Source organism: Moschus berezovskii, chromosome 13 (assembly GCF_049115385.1).
Source record: "Moschus berezovskii isolate FMDL1 chromosome 13, NW_MosBer_1.0, whole genome shotgun sequence".
NCBI lineage: Eukaryota > Metazoa > Chordata > Mammalia > Artiodactyla > Moschidae > Moschus > Moschus berezovskii.
This window is the reverse complement of record NC_142472.1, coordinates 57,513,394-57,533,998: the sequence shown is the minus strand read 5'-3', so window position 1 is coordinate 57,533,998 and position 20,605 is coordinate 57,513,394. Positions and strand designations below refer to the sequence as shown.

The window sequence follows — 20,605 nt, the reverse complement described above, 5'->3', positions numbered from 1 at the left end:
TTACAACACTTTCTTATTGTTATGCTGCTTCACTGCAAAACTCTGGGTAGATCGTGGCCTCATTCATTCAGCATTTGGCTCTACTCTGCATTTTGTTATGCCACGATTATTCCTCCCAGGGCTTCCCAGCCTTTGGGTCATGAATGTTACAGGTGTGCGGGCAGGTTGATGCCCTCAGCCCTCAAGGTGGCAAAGTAAAGCCAAGATTAGCTTCCAGTTATTAACAAACCCATCTTTTAGCCCCAGAATCAAACAAATATCATCATTTTCTCTGTGTGCCACCATGTGGAAAATGTGGGTGTCACGGAGCACAAGCATTACAGCTACAGTGGCATGCATCAATTTCAATGCCACAAAGGGAAGTTGAAACCCAGTAAGAACTTGTGCCATTCCATTCCTCCCTCTCTGATGCAACGTGTCTATGAGGAGATGCCTCACGTTGTAGCATAAATTCTGCTTTTGCTTTAGAGTTCTAAAACAGAAGAGATCAATATCTATCTTAGCATTTTCGGAGTCCCTGGAGTGATGTCATTAAAGTTAATATGGTGAATTATATTACAATAGCAAATGAAAATGGAGAAAGTATACAGTAATATGTGTATTTGAAATTTCTCTTAAATATAAAATTTACTACCTAACTAGTGCTATTTCTGTGACATTTCATTCAAGATAATTAAGTCAAAGTGCACTACTGTACATTTTATGCACACACTGTTAATCTTGAAGAGATAGGGGCAGTCATACCTTGTGAGTTTGACCTTGTGCTTTTGATCTGCGCGACTCACCTGATGTCTATCTGCCTTCACTGACATGAGTTAAGATTCCCAATTTCTTAAATAATAAACAGCCTCTAATCTTCTATTTAGTCAGTTTGCTGGCACTCCATGGAGAACTAGAGTCCCAGGTCCCTTGTCTCAGACTTAGGCTGCTGAATTTTAGCTTGATCCTCCAGTATCTGCTTTCTTTTTTACAGAATAGTAACTTGGTGAATGTGAGGGGAAAATTTGGAAATGTGACAATTTGGCAAGTGATGTCCTCTTTTTATTCAGAGCTGAGATATGAGCCCGTCTGATATACTTTATATTGAGAGGCTTTTCTAAGAATAACTTACTGGTTCATGAATTCCTGCTGTTTCAGCTGTCAGGACTTTTCGAGCAGAAACGCCAGGAATTTATGTACCTGAAACTAAAGCAAATATATGCTTTAATGACATGCATGTTTATAGGCTATTTTTTAAATGCCACATTTTGTATTCATGAGAGAGGCAGACTCTCTGAGTTACATTGTGTTGCCAATGATTGCACTGAACAGGAGCCCAGTTTAAGAAGGAAGTCCAATTTACGTAAAATTTATGTCCCAGTGAGGAGAGGAACTGCTGTTGGTTTCCACGGTAGCAGTCATAGAGTATTATCGTCAAGCTCATACATGGTATTTTGTTTCTCTGAAGGTTCATCTTAAATTGCTTCTTATCACCCAGAGTTAGAAACTTTAACAAATTATTAAAATGAATAAACTGATCACTCATAAATGGATTCAGGTAAGTTGAGTGACATCTGTTCATCTGGCAATTAATTTTTTGTTTACTTTGAATTAGCAATTTATTTTTCTGGATGCCTCAATGACCTCAATTTCACTGTGAATATTTAGAGCATGCAAGACCAGAAACCCACTTGACATTAAATTGGGTGACTCCCTAGGATATATCCCAATACAACTTAAAAATGCATACCAGATTTATTAGCTCAATACAACTGAAAATGTGTATCCATGAATGTCTTTCCCAGGGCCAAAGAATAAAGCCCTGATTCTTTAGCCTGGCATTCAAAGGCCCTAGCATCACGATTCAATGACCTCTCCAGGATATACTCCACCATTTCCTATGGTAACTCCTCCTTTAGACAAACTTGCCCAGTCACTCTCTTCCTAATAGCCTTTGAGATTTTCTGTTCATGTTTCTTGGGTCCTCCTTGTTGAAGATGCTCCCTACCTTCTCTTCCACCCTCTGTGTTCAGTTCAGTTCAGTCGCTCAGTCATGTCCGACTCTGCGACCCCATGAACCGCAACACACCAGGCCTCCCTGTCCATCACCAACTCCCAGAGTCTACCCAAACCCATGTCCATCAAGTCGGTGATGCCATCCAACCATCTCATCCTCTGTCGTCCCCTTCTCCTCCTGCCCTCAATCTTTCCCAGCATCAGGGTTTCAAATGAGTCAGCTCTTTGCATCAGCTGGCCAAAGTATTGGAGTTTCAGCTTCAACATCAGTCCTTCCAATGAACACCCTTCAATAAATATTCATCAACCCTTCTCTATGTTTCAACACAGCTGACAATGAGGGGTGGTGGCAGTGGTGGTACATGGTGTTGTGAGGGAACCAGAAGGACCGTCCAGTTCAGGAGGAGGGTGTGATGGTCAGTGAGGGCTTCCTTCAAAATCCAAGGATGAATGTTAGGGGTTCATAAAAATGGAATCATAATGGAAAGAATGATCCAAGGCTTGTTCAAAACTCAGACATGAAGACTACTGTGAGAAATAGGGATGAATTTCTAGTTATATTTTGGAAACAAGAAAAATGTTTATGGAGAAGCCCAAGTCTGTGGTATGGGACCTGTTTTACAATATGGTGAAGTACTAAGAAAATATAAATTCTCAACTCTTATATTGTTCTTGTCTTCTTGGATGAAAAAGATGATCTCAGAACTGAAGTGAATGAATAGGATATGGGGTTGTGGCAGTGAAAGTCCAAGAGGATAGAATACGTTAACCAAAATGAGTTAAAACCCGCTGATTTGGACAATTTCTCCTAGAAACTGACAAAACACTGAAAATGTGAACACTCAAGTCATGATCAATGACTCAGGAATCTGGAAAAAGAGAAGAGCAGCTTGAAAATTAAAGATGGCAAATGTCATTTTGATTTTTCAAATAGGGAAGTAGATTTCACAAGCTATAGCTGGATAGGCTTGAAGCTGATTTTAGGTGAGATCACAGGACAGGATCTTGTGATGGGGGCTTGTGAGCACCTCAGAGAGAACAGGAACAGGGAAGTTCACAAGAAACAGGACATGTCAGATCAACTTGATTTTCTAATTTGAAAGACTGATCAGATAAAAATGTGGTTGACTTTGCTTATATGTCTACCAGGCAGTGATCAAGTGGTTTTATAGACAAAATAAAGGACAAGACACGTTGTCTGATGGATGATGATGAAGGGATCTGGAAAGATCTTGCAGCATCCTGCTCAGTATTCTACTCCATGACTTAGGTGAAGATGGCTCATCTTATTTTCAGATGACAGGATGCTGGGACGAATAGTAAATTTGTTGGGATGAGCCAAAAAAGATCTTCACAATCTGGTAAGAAAAGCTGAATCAGACAGGATGAAACTGAACCGGGATAAATTTGAAGTCCCACAACTAGCTCTCAGATGCTTAGAGCATAAATACGGGATGGAAAAGCCATCACTTGTTCAGTTAACGCATGTGGCATGGGATTAGAAATTTTAGGGACACAATCAGTAGGGGTTAAAGAGTATGCTGCTGCTGCTGCTAAGTCACTTCAGTCGTGTCCGACTCTGTGTGACCCCATAGACAGAAGCCCACCAGGGTCCCCCGTCCCTGGGATTCTCCAGGCAAGAACACTGGAGTGGGTTGCCATTTCCTTCTCCAATGTGTGAAAGTGAAAAGTGAAAGTGAAGTTGCTCAGTCGTGTCCAACCCTTAGTGACCCCATGGACTACAGCCTACCAGGCTCCTCCGTCCATGGGATTTTCCAGGCAAGAGTACTGGAGTGGCTTGCCATTGCCTTCTCCTAAAGAGTATGAAGCAGCCACAAAAAGAACAAATGTAACCTTAGGGCATATGCAGTTTGGAAAAGAAGGGTTGCTAGCTTTCCCCATTCTGCCCTTGTAGGTGTCATACAGGTGATAATACTACATTTATTCTAGATACTATATGTAAGGAATGTGTAAGTGATCATATACAGAGTGACAAACAGATTTGAAATCATGTCCTTAGGGGAAGAAGTTAAGGATTCGAGGCTGCTTGGGGGCATACTTTTGGTAGGGGGCATGGTGATAATGGCTAGCTTTGAATATCAGAGGAATTAGATAGGAGACTGTGTTCTAATCAGTCTCATGGGGGTAACTCTCAGAATCACAAAAAGATTTACAGGTACTTTGGGCAGTAGTAGAGTTAACTTCTCTGCATAGTACATCATACGAAATGCCAGGCTGGATGAATTACAAGCTGGAATCAACATTCCTGGGAGAAATATCAACAACAACCTCAAATATGCAGATGATACCACCCTAATGGCAGAAAGTGAAGAGGAACTAAAGAGCCTTTTAATGAGGGTGCAAGAGGAGAGTGAAAAAGCTGGCTTAAAACTCAACATTCAAAAAACTAAGATCATGGCATCCATTTCCATCACTTCATGGCAAATAGATGGAGAAAATGAAAACAGTGACAGATTTTATTTTCTTGGAATCCAGAATCACTGCAGACAGTGACAGCAGCCACAAAAGTAAAAGATGCTTGCTCTCTGGAAGAAAAGCTATGACAAACCTAGACAGCATATTAAAAGGCAAAGATATCACTTTGCCGACAAAGGTCTACCTAGTCAAAGCTATAGTTTTTCCAGTAGTCATGTACAGATGTGAGAGTTGGACCATAAAGAAGGTTGAGCACTGAGGAATTTATGCCTTTGAATTGTGGTGCTGGATAAGACTATTGAGAGTTCCTTGGACAGCAAGGAGGTCAAACAAGTCAATCCTAAAGGAAACCAACTCTGAGTGTTCATTGGAAGGAATGATGCTGAATCTGAAGCTCCAGTATTTGGCCACTTGATGCGAAGAGGTGACTCATTGGAAAAGATCCTGAAGCTGGGAAAGAATGGGGGCTGGAGAAGAAGGGGTTGACAGAGAATAAGATGTTGGATGGCATCACTGAATCAATGGACATGAGCTTGAGCAAACTCCTAGAGATAGTGACGGACAGGTAAGCCTGGTATGCTGCAGTCCATGGGGTCATAAAGAGTCAGACATGACTTAACAACCAAACAACAACAATAGTTACATGGCAGGACAATTTAATAGCTTTCCTTTCCTTCAGCACTTCCTAATTCTTTTTTTGGTTTATTTTTCCCCCATAAGCACTGTGTATCTAACACACTGCACTTTTATCTTTCTCCATTGGAAGTTGAGTTCCTTGAAGGAAGAACTTTTCAGATGTGTTGTTTACCACTATATCCTTGACACTTATATCCTTGATGTGTATCAGCAACTATTCATTGAAAGAATGATCTAGCATTGGTTTGGCTAGCATTTCCCCTCCTACTGTCTCTACCGGCAGTTCTGGGCGTGTCCATCTAATTTCTTCCTTCCCTGGACACCTTTTCCTGGGGATGGTTTATGTTTAGCTTCATTGGTTGTTTGGACTGTTGAAATGAAGGATTGGTAGAAAAAGGGACTGGACAGAACAGGGGACTGCCTGAGACTGTACAGGTTTTCCTGGGAGTTTGGGGGAAGAGTGGCAGGAGGAGCTGGGAAGTAGAAAACAAGAGATGGGAGGAAAGGATTTAAAGAAGAGTTGCTGAGCTTATGAATGGCTTTAGAATATTTGAATAATGCTTATGAAGAACTTCTGTTATTGTGCAACCAAAGTTTTGTTTCTGGGCATTTTCACAGCAGCAGCAGCAACAATATACTGAGACTGGCCCATGTGGGTGGATTTCTAGGAGACCATAGTCAAAGGTTTGGCTTTAAAGCCAAATTCTAATACTTGTCAGCTGGCTGAAAGTAAGTGAAAGTGTTAGTCACTCAGTCATCCAACTCTTCGAGACCCCATGGATTGTAGCCCGCCAGGCTCATCTGTCCATGGGATTTCCCAGGCAAGAATATTGGAGTGGGTAGCTATTCCCTTCTCCAGGGGATCTTTGTGACCCAGGGATCGAATTCAGGTCTCTTGCATTGCAGGCAGATTCTTTTCCATCTGAGCCATCAGGGAAATACTCTTTCTTTTCCAAGGATGGTGTCCTCATTCCTGAAAGGGATCTAATGCTGTTTATCTCACCTCATAGACTTCGGAGACAAAGTCCAAATGAGAATTCCAAATCCTGGATGTCTTTTGTCAACTTTAAAAAATGATATTTAAATGTAAGGAATTGTGTTTTGTCTCCCGTGCTGTACCCTGCATGTAAAAGACACTTCAGTTCGTGAATGTTTATTGATAAGACTCTAATAATTCTTTTCTCTCTGGTTCTCTGGGAGAATCTAATTCACCTGGAAAGCATAAAAATGCATCTTGCATTAAGGGAACTCCTGTTGGGTGATACTCATGTTATGACATGGTACCTAAGTTTTCTCAGAAAAAGCAGAATTAAACATTTAATTGGAGAAATTTTCAGTTCATCTGGGCAATCTGGCAGGAAAAAAAATCTCAACTTTTTTTCACCAGGAAAAATTGGGACTTGTATGTGCAAAGTTAGTGCTTCCATGTTCTCCCCTTCCGTGGGCTACCAGCCACTGAGGAAGAAGTATTGACACAGAACAAAGCGTGGACCAGTGGTTCAGGGAAAGACTTGCCCTGAGAAGTCCTATGTTAAACCTCTTTGCTTGATCTTCTAGTGAGCCTCACCAGAGGTCAGCTTCCCCTAAATTGGGGACCAAAAGTATAGAATGGAGTTCTGTGTGGGACAGAAGAGTATGTGTTGGTAGAAGATTCAATTAAGTACTAGAACAATTTCTTTCCACCTCTAGGTTTCTGGTTATTGTGTTGTAAAATGAACGCTGCATTGGGCATCAGAAGATACGGACTGTAATTCTGGTTCTTCTACAAAGCAGCTGTAGATCTTAGGTAAGTTATTTAATTGCTGTAAACGTCAGTTACCTTATAAATGATGATAAGATTTAATTAGAAATTCATAAGACTTCTGTGACTCTAGATAATAGATTTAAACAGCTACTCTAAAACATGAATATTTTTCCTTCTTTTCTGCTAGTGCTATTTTATTTTTCTTCCCTTTAGCATTATTCAGGGAGCTCAAAGGCATACTGATTCATAGAGTGAACAGGTTGTGACTCTAAGCATTTCCAGTAAGACTAGAAGCAGTGTTGTTAAGTTTCTTCTCTAGAGGAATCTGGAACCCTAGCGTCAATGCACAGCTACTCCAGTGGAACAATGACAACACAACCACATGGTATAGGATGGAACAGAAGGAGCTCACTGCAGATGGGAATCACAGAAACTATCATCAAACCCAGGCATGGTTCTTCATGCTTACACAAGGTTCTTCTCACTAATGGGCTTCCTTCAGGGACTTCCTTTCCTGTATGGGTGAGTCTATACCTAAAGACTCCTGAGAACATAGAACTATTGATGCCACTTCAAACCAAGTACAGTTGTCCAGTATCAGCAAAAAATCAGATTTTTTCGTCCTGGAATTTAACATATATCACATTTCTAGAAACCTTCTCTTCTATTCTTAATGTTAAAGGGCAAAAATTGTAAGATGATGATATGACCTTACAATATTGTCTTGCTAATTTTCTAATCTATTCTGAAGATCACCTTCGCAACTGTAGAAATTTGACCTCTCCATTATCCCCGAGTGAGTGACTCAGGCTCAGAGGGACTGACACACAGTAACCGAACTCTCAAGAGGTTGAATATTTAATCCTTTTATTGAAATCAGATGATCCCATTCCACTAAATGGAATGGTCTTATTCCCCATCCATGGTAACTTCCCTAATACTTTAGTGTAAATAATTTAGGAAGTTAATGTCATCATAAGGTTGATTGAAGAGCAGAGAACCAAAGCAAAGAGATTTTCCATCCTGATATGGACAGCGTCACAAAGTTCATGGGCGTTATAGTGTAGGCTGACCGTCCCTCCTTGCCCCTCAGTGGAGACTATGTCTAGGGACTTTATCTCTCAGGTCCCGGTTTTCTTTCTTTGATGAAGCTGGAAGCATCTCAATGCTTTGTTTCTGTGTTTGACTGTGTCCTATTTATTGTTTTCTTTCCTCAAATATGGGCTTCTCTGGTGGCTCAGCTGGTAAAGAATCCGCCTGCAATGTGGGAGACCTGGGTTTGATCCCTGGGTTGGGAAGATCCCCTGGAGAAGGGAAAGGCTACCCACTCCAGTATTCTGGCCTAGAGAATTCCATGCACTGTATAGTCCATGGGGTCGCAAAGAGTCGGACACGAATGAGCGACTTTCACTCACTTCCTCAAATATGTTAATTTCACTGATTTGACCAAGACCATGGTTTTGCTCTTTTTTTGGAGACAGTCTAGACCCCATCATGATGCATGTTAAATGATCTGATTGTTCCTGTCTCTGCTACCACTCTTTCAGGTTAAAAAGTGCATCTAGTATCTCTGAATCTACATGTCATTTTCCAAATGCTCTGAAGTAAAAGCATGGAGTTATGTATATTCTTAATGAGATGCTCGATCGCAACTCCAATTTAACTCTCTAAAAGAAAGGTTAAATAAAACCAGTTGTTAAATTATGAAATGGAAAGAAAGCATACTTTTCAATGCTTTAATGTCTAATCTTAATTACATTTAGAAAAATGACCTTAATGATAAAGGTAATCAACTTTACATTTCATTTTATTCTCAGATTAAAAACATCTTAAACAAAACATCTCATAGATTTTCTCATAAAAACACTATTAAAAGCTACTTACATCTTTTTAAGTTCTGTGTATTTGATGAAAACTTTATCTGAAAGACTGTGAATATTGTTTTTCTTAAGAGACCTAAAACAACATGTAAAGAAGACTTTATTATGGTATTTATGACTAACCAATCTCTTTTCTAGAAGTTACATGCTTGAGAATATTTTATCATGCTCCATTTTACTTCACACATATTTGAAAATGCCCATAATAAAAGAAAACTTTCACATGAGAATAAAAAGTCCATAAAGCAAAATTAAAGCAGCTTGCAAATATTTGACCATGTTAGCCAGCTAGTGTAATAGACTGGAACATCTATGGTGATTTAACTTTTTCTTCTGTAGGCAATTTAACAAAACACAGCAAGCACATCCCCCCAAAAACAAAAATCCTAACCAACTCACGCGTGCCCAAATTATGATATATTTGCAAACAACTTCCTGAGGCTCTCCAAATATCTATGCAGAGTTAAAAAAAAAACCCTCCATGATTGATTATGCCATAGTCATCTTCACGCATCTTCTACACCTTTAAAGTCTGGGACAAAGTACTATTTAAAATGAGATAGAACATGTAAGGTGCTCTTCCTTTTTTTTCCCCAAATTTTTATTTTCACGTGAATAGTACTGGCATATTAGTAATAATACATGAATTGGAAAGTAATTGGAAATAAGAATTCCGGAAGTTTGTGAGTTAAAGATAACCTGGACAATCTAACATACAGTGTTTAAAACACTTTTCCCCAGGAGAAGCAGCATGCAGAATTCTCTGATGGCTGATGGTTTTCTATTATTTTGCTAATAAACAAGTAGCATAAAACAGATCAAAGATTAGACTGTATGGTTTTCATATGAGGTCAGGAGCAAATATCAAGATTTGAATGCTACTCACAGTAACGTCACATTGGTAGAAACCGTTGGCACAGACTTCAAGCCAGCATTTACACATTCCACCTCGGTTCCTTTGCACACACAGCGTTGTGGGTATTGATCTAAAACTAGGGGGCAAAAAGAGCAATGATTCAATACGAAAAAATACTTATCTTTAGTTATGACTTTATCTCTGGTAACTGACATTGTTCTTTTTCCATTGAATGTATAACAGTCACATTTTGTTAAATGAACTTATTCAGGCCCCAAATAAAAGCAAACAAGAAATCTCTTCTAGTTGAATATAGGCTCATGTGGTATTCACTTCAGTTCTAGCTTCCAGTGGTCATTTTAGAGGCATTTAACGAAAGATTAGAAAGAAATCACAAATATGATTAAACAGTGTTTTAAAAAGTATATAATGAAGCAAGATTAAGCTCTCCTCAATGAAAACCGTGAGTGTGACTTAGTAAATATTTAATGGGTATAACTAAGTCAATTTCACTTAATTGAATGGCACAAAAATGCTGCTCAATAAATGCTTGTTGGTTAAAGCTAAATTCAACTATTTCCCTCCTTTCAAACTTCTCTTAGAACTGTCATGAGAGTTAGATGCAGATTCTGCCACAGCCACCATTGTGTCTTACTAAAACCAACCAACTCAGATACCCTATTATTTTGCTTCTTAGTTTTTCATTACTATGAAGTTAAAGTGGTAGGCAAAAGTGGTAGAGAAGCTATAAAGCAGAGAAAACCAAAGATCCATCTATCTGAAGCATTCAGAGGGAAGAAAAATGCTTTAGGATTGACTCCAAAGGAGTAAGTTATTAATATAATGGCATGTTATACTTATTAAGATTTGTAATAATATATTAATATATAAACATAATCATGTAATTCTATTCATTATTATATATAATTACTAATTATGTTAATTATGTAAATAATGGCATGTGAGAAATCTATGGAGCAACCTGGCCAAGTGGGTCAACAGAACAATCGCCATGTGTGTGTGTCTGTGTGTGTGAGAGAGAGGAGTCTCGGGGAATGAGATTTATGGAGCAAATGATGGTACTTGGCTGCGATAGAGCTAAAAAAAGTGAGCTATTTTCAAACTTTTATATTTATTACTGATTTAGACCTGACTATAAGTCCTTTCTGATTGCTCTGCTTCCTCTAGATCACTTTTATTCAAACTTCATTTTTAAAATCAATTTCACTGATTTCTAATAAACCTGACAAACTTTTATTGAGTACCTGCCTAATTCAAAAGACACATTCCAGTGTACAAACTTTTTGAAAATATTCTGTGCTGCTCATGGGCTGATGCTAATGCTTTCAACTTCCTAAAGATGACTTCAGAATGTTTACTTCAATGTTTAAGTGACATTGATGTAGTTACATTACTAGATTACGTTACTAGGGTTGGCAACTCTTTATTTACCAATAGAAGAACTGCATGTAGTCTAAGCTTGGCCAATTGACTAAACCAGAAATGTGAACGTAACTCCCTCACCTGCAGGTCAGTCACACCTCAACCTCTGGATTCTTCTTATGAAATGCCTCTTGCTACCCTCTCTACCTCACTACTCCCAGAGGTGTTTTCTGGGTTCGGATTCTTAGTGTTGGCCTGGAGCACTGCAAGAAATGTAATGTTCAGTGTCTCCTTCACCAAGCTTTCTCCTCAACCCTGGCAAGACTGACATTTGGGTCAGGTCATTCTGTCGTGGGTGCTGTCCGGCAGATTGTAAAAGGTTCAGCAGCATCTTTGACCTCCACTCACCAGAAGCCAGCAGTCACCCACCCCTCTCCAAAGTGACAACACAGAATGTACCAGACGTTGCCAAATGTTCTCCAGGGGCATACGTGTCTCAAGCTGTGAACACTGTTCTAACTCATTCTTTATAATTCTGGTGCAAGAATCATTGGTCCATACCCTTCTTGTTATGTGGTTCCTCTTCTTCATTAAATGGAAATAAGCTCAAGACTTTGGTGGTTGCCCACTGTGCACAGCAATGGCCTCCACAATGGCGTATGTACAAGATGACCCACTGTGGCTCAGGAATAAGATGCTAGAGTTTTCATATATTTATTTTTCATTTTTTGTAATTTACTCTTTTTTGATTTCTAATTTTATGTATGATATATTTGAATATATTAAACTATATACTAAGTGGTAGCTATGACCTAATATTATAAAGTACATAATATACTGCTAGTGTAGAACTTAATGTATGTACTTTACACATGTATATTATGTATACACACTAATGTGTGTATGTAACTATATATACACTATAGAATTATCTATTCACTTATATATTATGTGTAATATATAGTATATAATATAATCTGTGTATATATAGAGAGATAATTCTACCAAAGGACAGAGGCCAAACTCTGAACTGTGCACCTAGAGCCCCCTGTGGGTTGGTCCCACCCTTCTGGGTTCAACTCCTGCTCTTCCATCTCACACTCTGCGAACTGATGCAAAAGGCATCGTGAAGCAGGCTCTGAACCCCACTGCTTTGTAGGTCATGCTCCGCTGCTCATTCTGTCACCTCTTACTCTTCCCTCCATCCAAGGACTCCGAGTCTGTCTCAGTGTCACCTTGTCTGTGGATCTTTCACCCTCCCTGGCACAGACATCATTTCTCCCAAAGGGCTTCCATACCCCTTTGTGCAAACATTCTTCCTTCAGTTCAGCACTAATATTGTATATCACTCCTGTTTCTGTAAGGAATTGTCTCTCCTGGAACCATGTGTGGTATTTGAAGATTGGGGCCACACCTTAGTTATCCTTGCCCTCTCAGAGCCCAACAGAGGGGCTGAAAAGAAGTTGGTGATTGAAGGGAGTTCATTACTTGTCACAAGTATTCAGTACCTATGCATTCTTGCAGTCATAGGCTAATAGACAGAGTAAGCATGAATAGACCATGTTGCTTTCCTTTTTCTCTCTTTTCAGTCCCATGAACAGATTATAGACCAGTTGACCACTGAAACACATTGAACTGAAATTGGGATTCTTAAGGGAATGAATGACACTACCCAGGTAAATCCATGCACCACAAATCATGTCGCTCGCAAAGCTGATACTGAGTCTTCGAACCAATACCACTTACAGCACTCGTGTGTTAATGCCACATTATTAGCATTTCCATGGATTGTGCCAAATATAGTCGCCCATCCACTAGTGTCTCCTGTGAAACACACGGTGATGAACATGTGTCAGTTATTCTATAAATAAAATATCAAATTACAAAACAAAAATATAAGAATTTGATCATGAAATCAACTTAAAGTTTTAAGTAACAGAAAGATAACGACAATGGTAAGAAAGAAAAAGCAGGCAAACATCTCGAGTTTTGTCTGTTTCTGCAATTACAAATATTTTAAATATATGATGGTTATTTTCTATACGTGTATCCACCTTGAAAAATATCATCGATTTATAATGCTGACATTTTAAATGTTTGATCTTAATTTTGAGATCCTCAGAAGAAAACATAATCTGTATATGTGTATGTAGATACCTACTTGATACATGTAATGAATTCTGATAAAATTCATGTCCTTTGACTTTTTTAATAAGGCAAAAAAGTTCCTTTTAATAAAGTTTGTCTAGTCCTGATGAGAAAAATATTTTCTGAATTTGTCAGATGATATGATCTGCTTGTTTGCCAGGTTTCCTTCTCTTTTTTAGCAATGAAAACATGTTCTTTTAAAAAAGGAAGGCTTGATTTTTGAAATGTGATTATCTTAGCATTAGCATAAGCTATTAGAGGCAATAAAACATACAATATGATGCAGGATCCTAAAGTTTATATAAATAGAAAAGTAAATTTAAATAGTTGCCCACAGGTCCCTTTACTGTTCTGTTTTTTTTTTTTGGTTTCGCTGTGTGGCTTGTGGGACCTCAGTGGAACTCCTTCCATAGGTACCTTTTTGCAGATCCCTGCAAATTTTAGCTTATTTTTATATCTTATTAATATTCTCAAGAGTTTTTTTAAATTATTCTATTGGTGTCTTTACATGAATTACTTTATTTGCATTTGGAAAACTCCCATGAGGCAGACAACATGCATAGTCTGAGACTCCCACGCAGTGAAGAGGAGAGGGCAAAAACATGAGTGATTTGCCCTTGGCACCCAGAGAGCTGCTCCAACCCTGAGCACTGACTGTCCTTGCCTGTTCTAGGCTCTGGTGACACCAAAGCAAGTAAGATGCCCGTAAGAACCCTTCTCAAAGTGTTCCTGTCTAGTGAGAGGAGTACGGTGGGAAGACGAGGCCATCTTTAGTACCGTCATCCAGGCACACCAGGATGCAATAGCAGCGGAGAGAAAGGGTGCTCGTCCTAGACAGTGGTCCAGCCTCAGGGCGGGAGGCATGGCCGGGAAGCCAAGCTTCTCAGGTGAGGATGGGATGCCTGAACTCTATCCTACAGGCTGAGGAAGAGTGATGCACAGGTGGTGAAGGCAGAGGTGCCAGGAGCGTTCACGAGTCTCCAGGGGCATGAGAGCAGATTTTAGAGCCAGACACCAGGCACTCCTGGACTCTGCTGTCACCCCTGGTTGCTAGCTGGGCCGTGACCAGGAGGGGCAGTTTGGTGTGGTAGAAAACACACATGATTCTTCCAGATTCAGGACACCTGGGTCCTAGGGTCTACTCTACGACTAACTGGACATGTCAACCTCTCGGGACATCAGTTATGCACAGGTTAGATGAGAAGACATATACAGTCCTGATACACGGACCTAAAGTGGCCTGTGAGACCTTTCTGGTCTGGCCTCTCTTACCTCTTTACCCTGTTCACTCCGCCCATCTCAGTCTGGCTTTTACTTCCCACAAACACAGCTATCTTATTTCATTCAGGCTCTGGGTCCTTCATTTGCTGTTTCCTTTGCCTGTAACTCTGTACCTCCAAAATATTTCATGGTTTTCCTCTTCTTTCATTTCATTCTCAGGTCAAAGGCCATCATCTCAATGAGGGGTTTTGTGGCTATGTCTTTAAAGTAGCCTTTCCCCCAAGTCACTTCCTATCCCACAATCCTGACCTGCATACCTCATGGGGCTTACTACTTTCTTAAATTATTTATTTAATTTAAAAAAATGGTAACCTGAACCCTGTATAAGAGACTGCAAAAGAGACATAGGCATTTAGAACAGTCTTTGGGACTCTGTGGGAGAGGGTGAAGGTGGAATGATTGGGGAGAATGGAATTGTAGCATGTATATTATCATAAGTGACCAGTCCAGGTTCGATGCATAAATTTTCCTCTGTTCATTTCTTTGCATTTGTGCTTTTTTAATAAAAATACTTTTAACTGTAAAGAAAAAAAAATTATAAAAAAAAAAAATAAATAAATAAATAAATTTTGAGAAAGTCACAAAAAAAAATAAAATTAAATTAAAAAAAAAATAAAAATAGTTTCCTTTGCAGTGCAAAAAAAAAAAAAAAAGAAAAAAAAATAAATTATTTATTTAGGTACAAGTTTTCTCACATCCTTGTTCACACGGTCCCTGTGAACCCCACAAGGGTGAGGCGCCTGTCATGTCCTGCTGACTTGGGGAGGACACAGTGGTCATGATATAGCTCTACTGAATAATTTAATTCTCTAGGAAGACCTAGTCACACTTTATAGATATTCTTGCAGCTGAACCCAATTTCCAAGCCATAAGGAAGTGGTCATCTTTTAAGCCATTTAAAACTAAAATATGGGTATCTGAGTAGGATTTAAAATAGTTTTATTTTGTTTTTTATCATACTGTGTTTCTGATTTAAGCCATATGAAGATGCAGGTAATTATTACAAATCCATTGGAGAGGAGTTATTTAGTTGTGTCACAATAGGATTCCCTACAGAATACCAAATCACCTCTTCCAGTTCATCACTGTTAGCATTCGATCCACGCACAGTTCTGGGGAGTTCACAAGGGGGCGTGTCCATATGGAGCTGAGCAAGTGGACTCACCACAGTTCTCCTCATCAGCTCCGTTCCCACAGTCCTCCACGCCGTCACAATGAAAAGCACGAGGCAAACACTGGGAGAGATTCCCACAGGGAAAATATCCTTTTGGGCACAAAGGAGTGATTGTATTGCCTTCAGTCAGTGCATAATCTATGTGAAAGAGGGGACAGGAATCTTAAGTAATGAGAAGAAATTATTGATATGGCCAAACTCTTTTCATATTATCCTGTTTAATTTTAGCAAAGCTCTATGAGTTGAGTTTTCTGGCGTTACTCTTAATTTACAGTTTCTCTGAGTAATGTTCTTAATTATTAACATTTAAAATAATCACCGTCATACCCAACATCAACTCTACCAAGAATGGAATCAAGGCTCATTATGAATCTGCTTCAGGAAAGCAACAGTAAACAAAGCCAAAGCGATTGTCCTACTTGTGTATGGAATCAAAGACTTGTTCACCCCTGGAAACAGGAAAGCAAAACCATGAGCTAACAGGATCAATTAGATGGATTTATTTATTCATTAATCCTTTATAAGAAGGATTTGAGGTGACATAATGAAAATACGCATGCAGAAGGAAAGATGAAGTGTGAATGAGAGAGAAACCCAGGACCACATTGGAATAAGGAGAGATAATATTATGTAATAACAGATAACACTCATTGGGCTTACTGTGTTCTGGGTAGTTTGCACAGTGGTTAATCTCAGTTTTAAGCTATGACCAACCTAGACAGCATATTAAAAAGCAGAGACATTACTTTACCAACAAAGGTCTGTCTAGTCAAAGCTATGGTTTTATCAGTAGTCATGCATGGTTGTGAGAACTGGACTATAAAGAAAACTGAGTGCCAAAGAGTTGATGCTTTTGAACTGTGGTGTTGGAGAAGACTCTTGAGAGTCCCTTGAACTGCAAGGAGATCCAACCAGTCCATCCTAAAGGAGATCGGTCCTGAATATTCATTGGAAGGACTGATGCTGAAGCTGAAACTCCAATACTTCGGCCACATGATGCAAAGAACTGACTCACTGGAAAAGACCCTGATGCTGGGAAAGACTGAAGGTGGGAGGAGAAGGGGACTATAGAGGATGAGATGGTTGGATGGCATCACCAACGCAATGGACATGAGTTTGAGTAGGCTCTGGGAGTTGGTGATGGACAGGGAAGCCTGGCGTGCTGCAGTCTATGGGGTTGCAAAGAGTCAGACATGACAGCGACTGAACTGAACGGATACCTTCAATCAATGTGTGGGTGATAATATCCTTCCTGTTTCAGAGTTCAGTTCAGTTCAGTTGCTCAGTCATGTCTGACTCTTTGCGACCCTATGAACCGCAGCACGCCAGGCCTCCCTGTCCATCACCAACTCCTGGAGTCCACCCAAACCCATGTCCATTGTGTTGGTGATACCATCCAACCATCTCATCCTCTGTCGTTCCTTTCTCCACCTGCCCTCAATCTTTCCCAGCATCAGGGTCTTTTCAAATGAATCAGCTCCCCACATCAGGTGGCCAAAGTATTGGAGTTTCAGCTTCAACATCAGTCCCTTCAATGAACACACAGGACTAATCTCCCTTAGGATGGACTGGTTGGAAGGTAATGCCAAAGAATGCTCAAACTACTGCACAATTGCACTCATCTCACACACTAGCAAAGTAATGCTCAAAATTCTCCAAGCCAGGCTTTAGCAATACGTGAACTGTGAACTTCCACTGTATAATCATAAGGGATTTGATTGAGGTCATATCTGAATGGTCTAGTGGTTTTCCCTACTTTCTTCAATTTAAGTCTGAGTCTCACAATAAGGAGTTCATGATCTGAGCCACAGTCAGCTCCTGGTCTTGTTTTCGCTAACTGTATACAGCTTCTCCATCTTTGGTTGCAAAGAATATAATCAATCTGATTTCGGTGTTGACCATCTGGTGATGTCCATGTGTAGAGTCTTGTCTTGTGTTGTTGGAAGAGGGTGTTTGCTATGACCAGTGAGTTCTCCTGACAAAACTCTATTAGCCTTTGCCCTGCTTCATTCCATGCTCCAAGGCCAAATTTGCCTGTTACTCCAGGTGTTTCTTGACTTCCTACTTTTGCATTCCAGTCCCCTAGAATGAAAAGGACATCTTTTTTGGGTGTTAGTTCTAAAAGATCTTGTAGGTCTTCATAGAACCGATTAACTTCGGCTTCTTCAGCATTACTGGTTGGGGCATAGGCCTGGATTACTGTAATATTGAATGGTTTGCCTTGGAAATGAACAGAAATCATTCTGTCGTTTTTAAGATTGCATCCAAGTACTGCATTTCGGACTCTTTTGTTGACCATGATGGCTACTCCATTTCTTCTAAGGGATTCCTGCCCACAGTAGTAGATATAATGGTCATCCGACTTAAATTCACCCATTCCAGTCCATTTTAGTTCACTGATTCCTAGAATGTCTATGTTCACTCTTGCCATCTCCTGTTTGACCACTTCCAATTTGCCTTGATTCATGGACCTAACATTCCAGGTTCCTATGCAATATTGCTCTTTACAGCACCGGACCTTGCTTTTATCACCTGTCACATCCACAACTGGGTATTGGTTTTGCTTTTGCTCCATCACTTTATTCCTTCTAGAGTTATTTCTCCACTGACCTCCAGTAGCACACTGGGCACCTACCGACCTGGGGAATTCCTCATTCAGTATCCTATCATTTTGCCCTTTGATACTGTTCATGGGGTTCTCAAGGCAAGTATACTGAAGTGGTTTGCCATTCCCTTCTCCAGCGGACCACATTCGGCTGTGACCTCAATCAAATTCCTTATGATTATACAGTGGAAGTGAGAAATAGATTTAAGGGACTAGATCTGATTGATAGAGTGCCTGATAAACTCTGGACGGAGGTTCGTGACATTGTACAGAAGACAGGGACCAAGACCATCCCCAAGGAAAAGAAATGCAAAAGAGCGAAATGGCTGTCTGAGGAGGCCTTACAAATAGCTGTGAAAAGAAGAGAGGTGAAAAGCAAAGGAGAAAAGGAAAGATATAAGCAGCTGAATGCAGAGTTAAAAGAATAGCAAGGAGAGATAAGAAAGCCTTCCTCAGTGATCAATGCAAAGAAATAGAGGAAAACAACAGAATAGGAAAAACAAAAGACCTCTTCAAGAAAATTAGAGATTCCAAGGGGACATTTCATGCAAAGATGGGCTCGATAAAGGACAGAAATGGTATGGACCTAACAGAAGCAGAAGATATTAAGAAGAGATGGCAAGAATACACAGAAGAACTGTACAAAGAAGATCTTCACGACCAAGATAGTCACGATAATGTGATCACTGACCTAGAGCCAGACATCTTGGAATGTGAAGTCAAGTGGGCCTTAGAAAGCATCACTACGAACAAAGCTAGTGGAGGTGATGGAATTCCAATTGAGCTATTTCAAGTCTTGAAAGATGATGCTGTGAAAGTGCTGCACTCAATATGCCAGTAGATTTGGAAAACTCATCAGTGGCCACAGGACTGGAAGAGGTCAGTCTTCATTCCAATCCCAAGGAAAGGCAATGCCAAAGAATGCTCAAACTACCGCACAATTGCACTCATCTCACACGCTAGTAAAGTCATGCTCAAAATTCTCCAAGCTAGGCTTCAGCAATATGTGAACCGTGAACTCCCAGATGTTCAAGCAGGTTTTAGAAAAGGCAGAGGCACCAGAGATCAAATTGCCAACATCCGCTGGATCATGGAGAAAGCAAGAGAGTTTCAGAAAAACATCTATTTCTGCTTCATTGACTATGCCAAAGCCTTTGACTGTGTGGATCACAATAAACTGTGGAACATTCTGAAAGAGATGGGAATCCCAGACCACCTGACCTGCCTCTTGAGAAACCTGTATGCAGGTCAGGAAGCAACAGTCAGAACTGTACATGGAACAACAGACTGGTTCCAAATAGGAAAAGGTGTACATCAAGGTTGTATACTGTCACCTTGCTTATTTAACTTATATGCAGAGTACATCATGAGGAACACTGGGCTGGAAGAAGCACAAGCTGGAATCAAGACTGTCGGGAGAAATATCAATAACATGCAGATGACACTACCTTTATGGCAGAAAGTGAAGAGGAACTCAACAGCCTCTTGATGAAAGTGAAAGAGGAGAGTGAAAAGGTTGGCTTGAAGCTCAACATTCAGAAAAGAAAGATCATGGCATCTGGTCCCATCACTTCATGGGAAATAGATGGAAAACAGTGGAAACAGTGTCAGACTTTATTTTTTGGGCTCCAAAATCACTGCAGATGCTGATTGCAGCCAGGAAATTAAAAGACGCTTACTCCTTGGAAGGAAAGTTATGACCAGCCTAGATAGTATATTAAAAAGCAGAGACATTACTTTGCCAACCAAGGTCCGTCTAGTCAAGGCTATGGTTTTTCCCATGGTCATGTATGGATGTGAGAGTTGGACTGTGAAGAAAGCTGATCACCGAAGAATCGATGTTTTTGAACTGTGGTGTTGGAGAAGACTCTTGAGAGTCCCTTATACTGCAAGGAGATCCAACCAGTCCATTCTAAAGGAGATCAATCCTGGGTGTTCATTGGAAGGACTGATGCTGAAGCTGAAACTGCAATACTTTGGCCATCTCATGCGACGAGTTGACTCACTGGAAAAGACTCTGATGCTGGGAAAGGTTGGAAGGGGACGACAGAGAATGAGATGGCTGGATGGCATCACCGACTCTGTGGACATGAGTTTGAGTGAACTCCGGGAGTTGGTGATGGACAGGGAGGCCTGGCGTGCTGTGATTCATGGGGTCGCGGAGAGTCGGACAGGACTGAGTGACTGAACTGAACTGAACCGTGAACTTCCAGATGTTCAAGCTGGTTTTAGAAAAGGCAGAGGCACCAGAGATCAAATTGCCAACATCAGCTGGATCATGGAAAAAGCAAGAGAGTTCCAGAAAAACATCTATTTCTGCTTCATTGACTATGCCAAAGCCTTTGATGTGTGGATCACAATAAACTGTGGAAAATTCTGAAAGAGATGGGAATACCAGACCACCTGACCAGTTTCTTAAGAAACCTGTATGCAGGTCAGGAGGCAACAGTTAGAACTGGACATGGAA

The 20,605-nt window shown here is 40.2% G+C and overlaps 1 protein-coding gene across 1 annotated transcript in view; it reads right to left on the bottom strand.

Moving 5' to 3' along the window:
• The window catches only part of RXFP2 (relaxin family peptide receptor 2), a 63,571-nt gene that overhangs the window by 29,043 nt on the left and 13,923 nt on the right, over positions 1–20,605 (bottom strand). Inside the window, exons 3-6 of the mRNA XM_088842825.1 lie at positions 15,525–15,695; positions 12,677–12,754; positions 9,578–9,683; positions 8,696–8,767 (exon numbers count right to left, since the gene is read on the bottom strand). Coding sequence (XP_088698951.1) covers positions 8,696–8,767; positions 9,578–9,683; positions 12,677–12,754; positions 15,525–15,695 — 427 coding nt within the window. The remainder of the gene's footprint in view (positions 1–8,695; positions 8,768–9,577; positions 9,684–12,676; positions 12,755–15,524; positions 15,696–20,605) is intronic.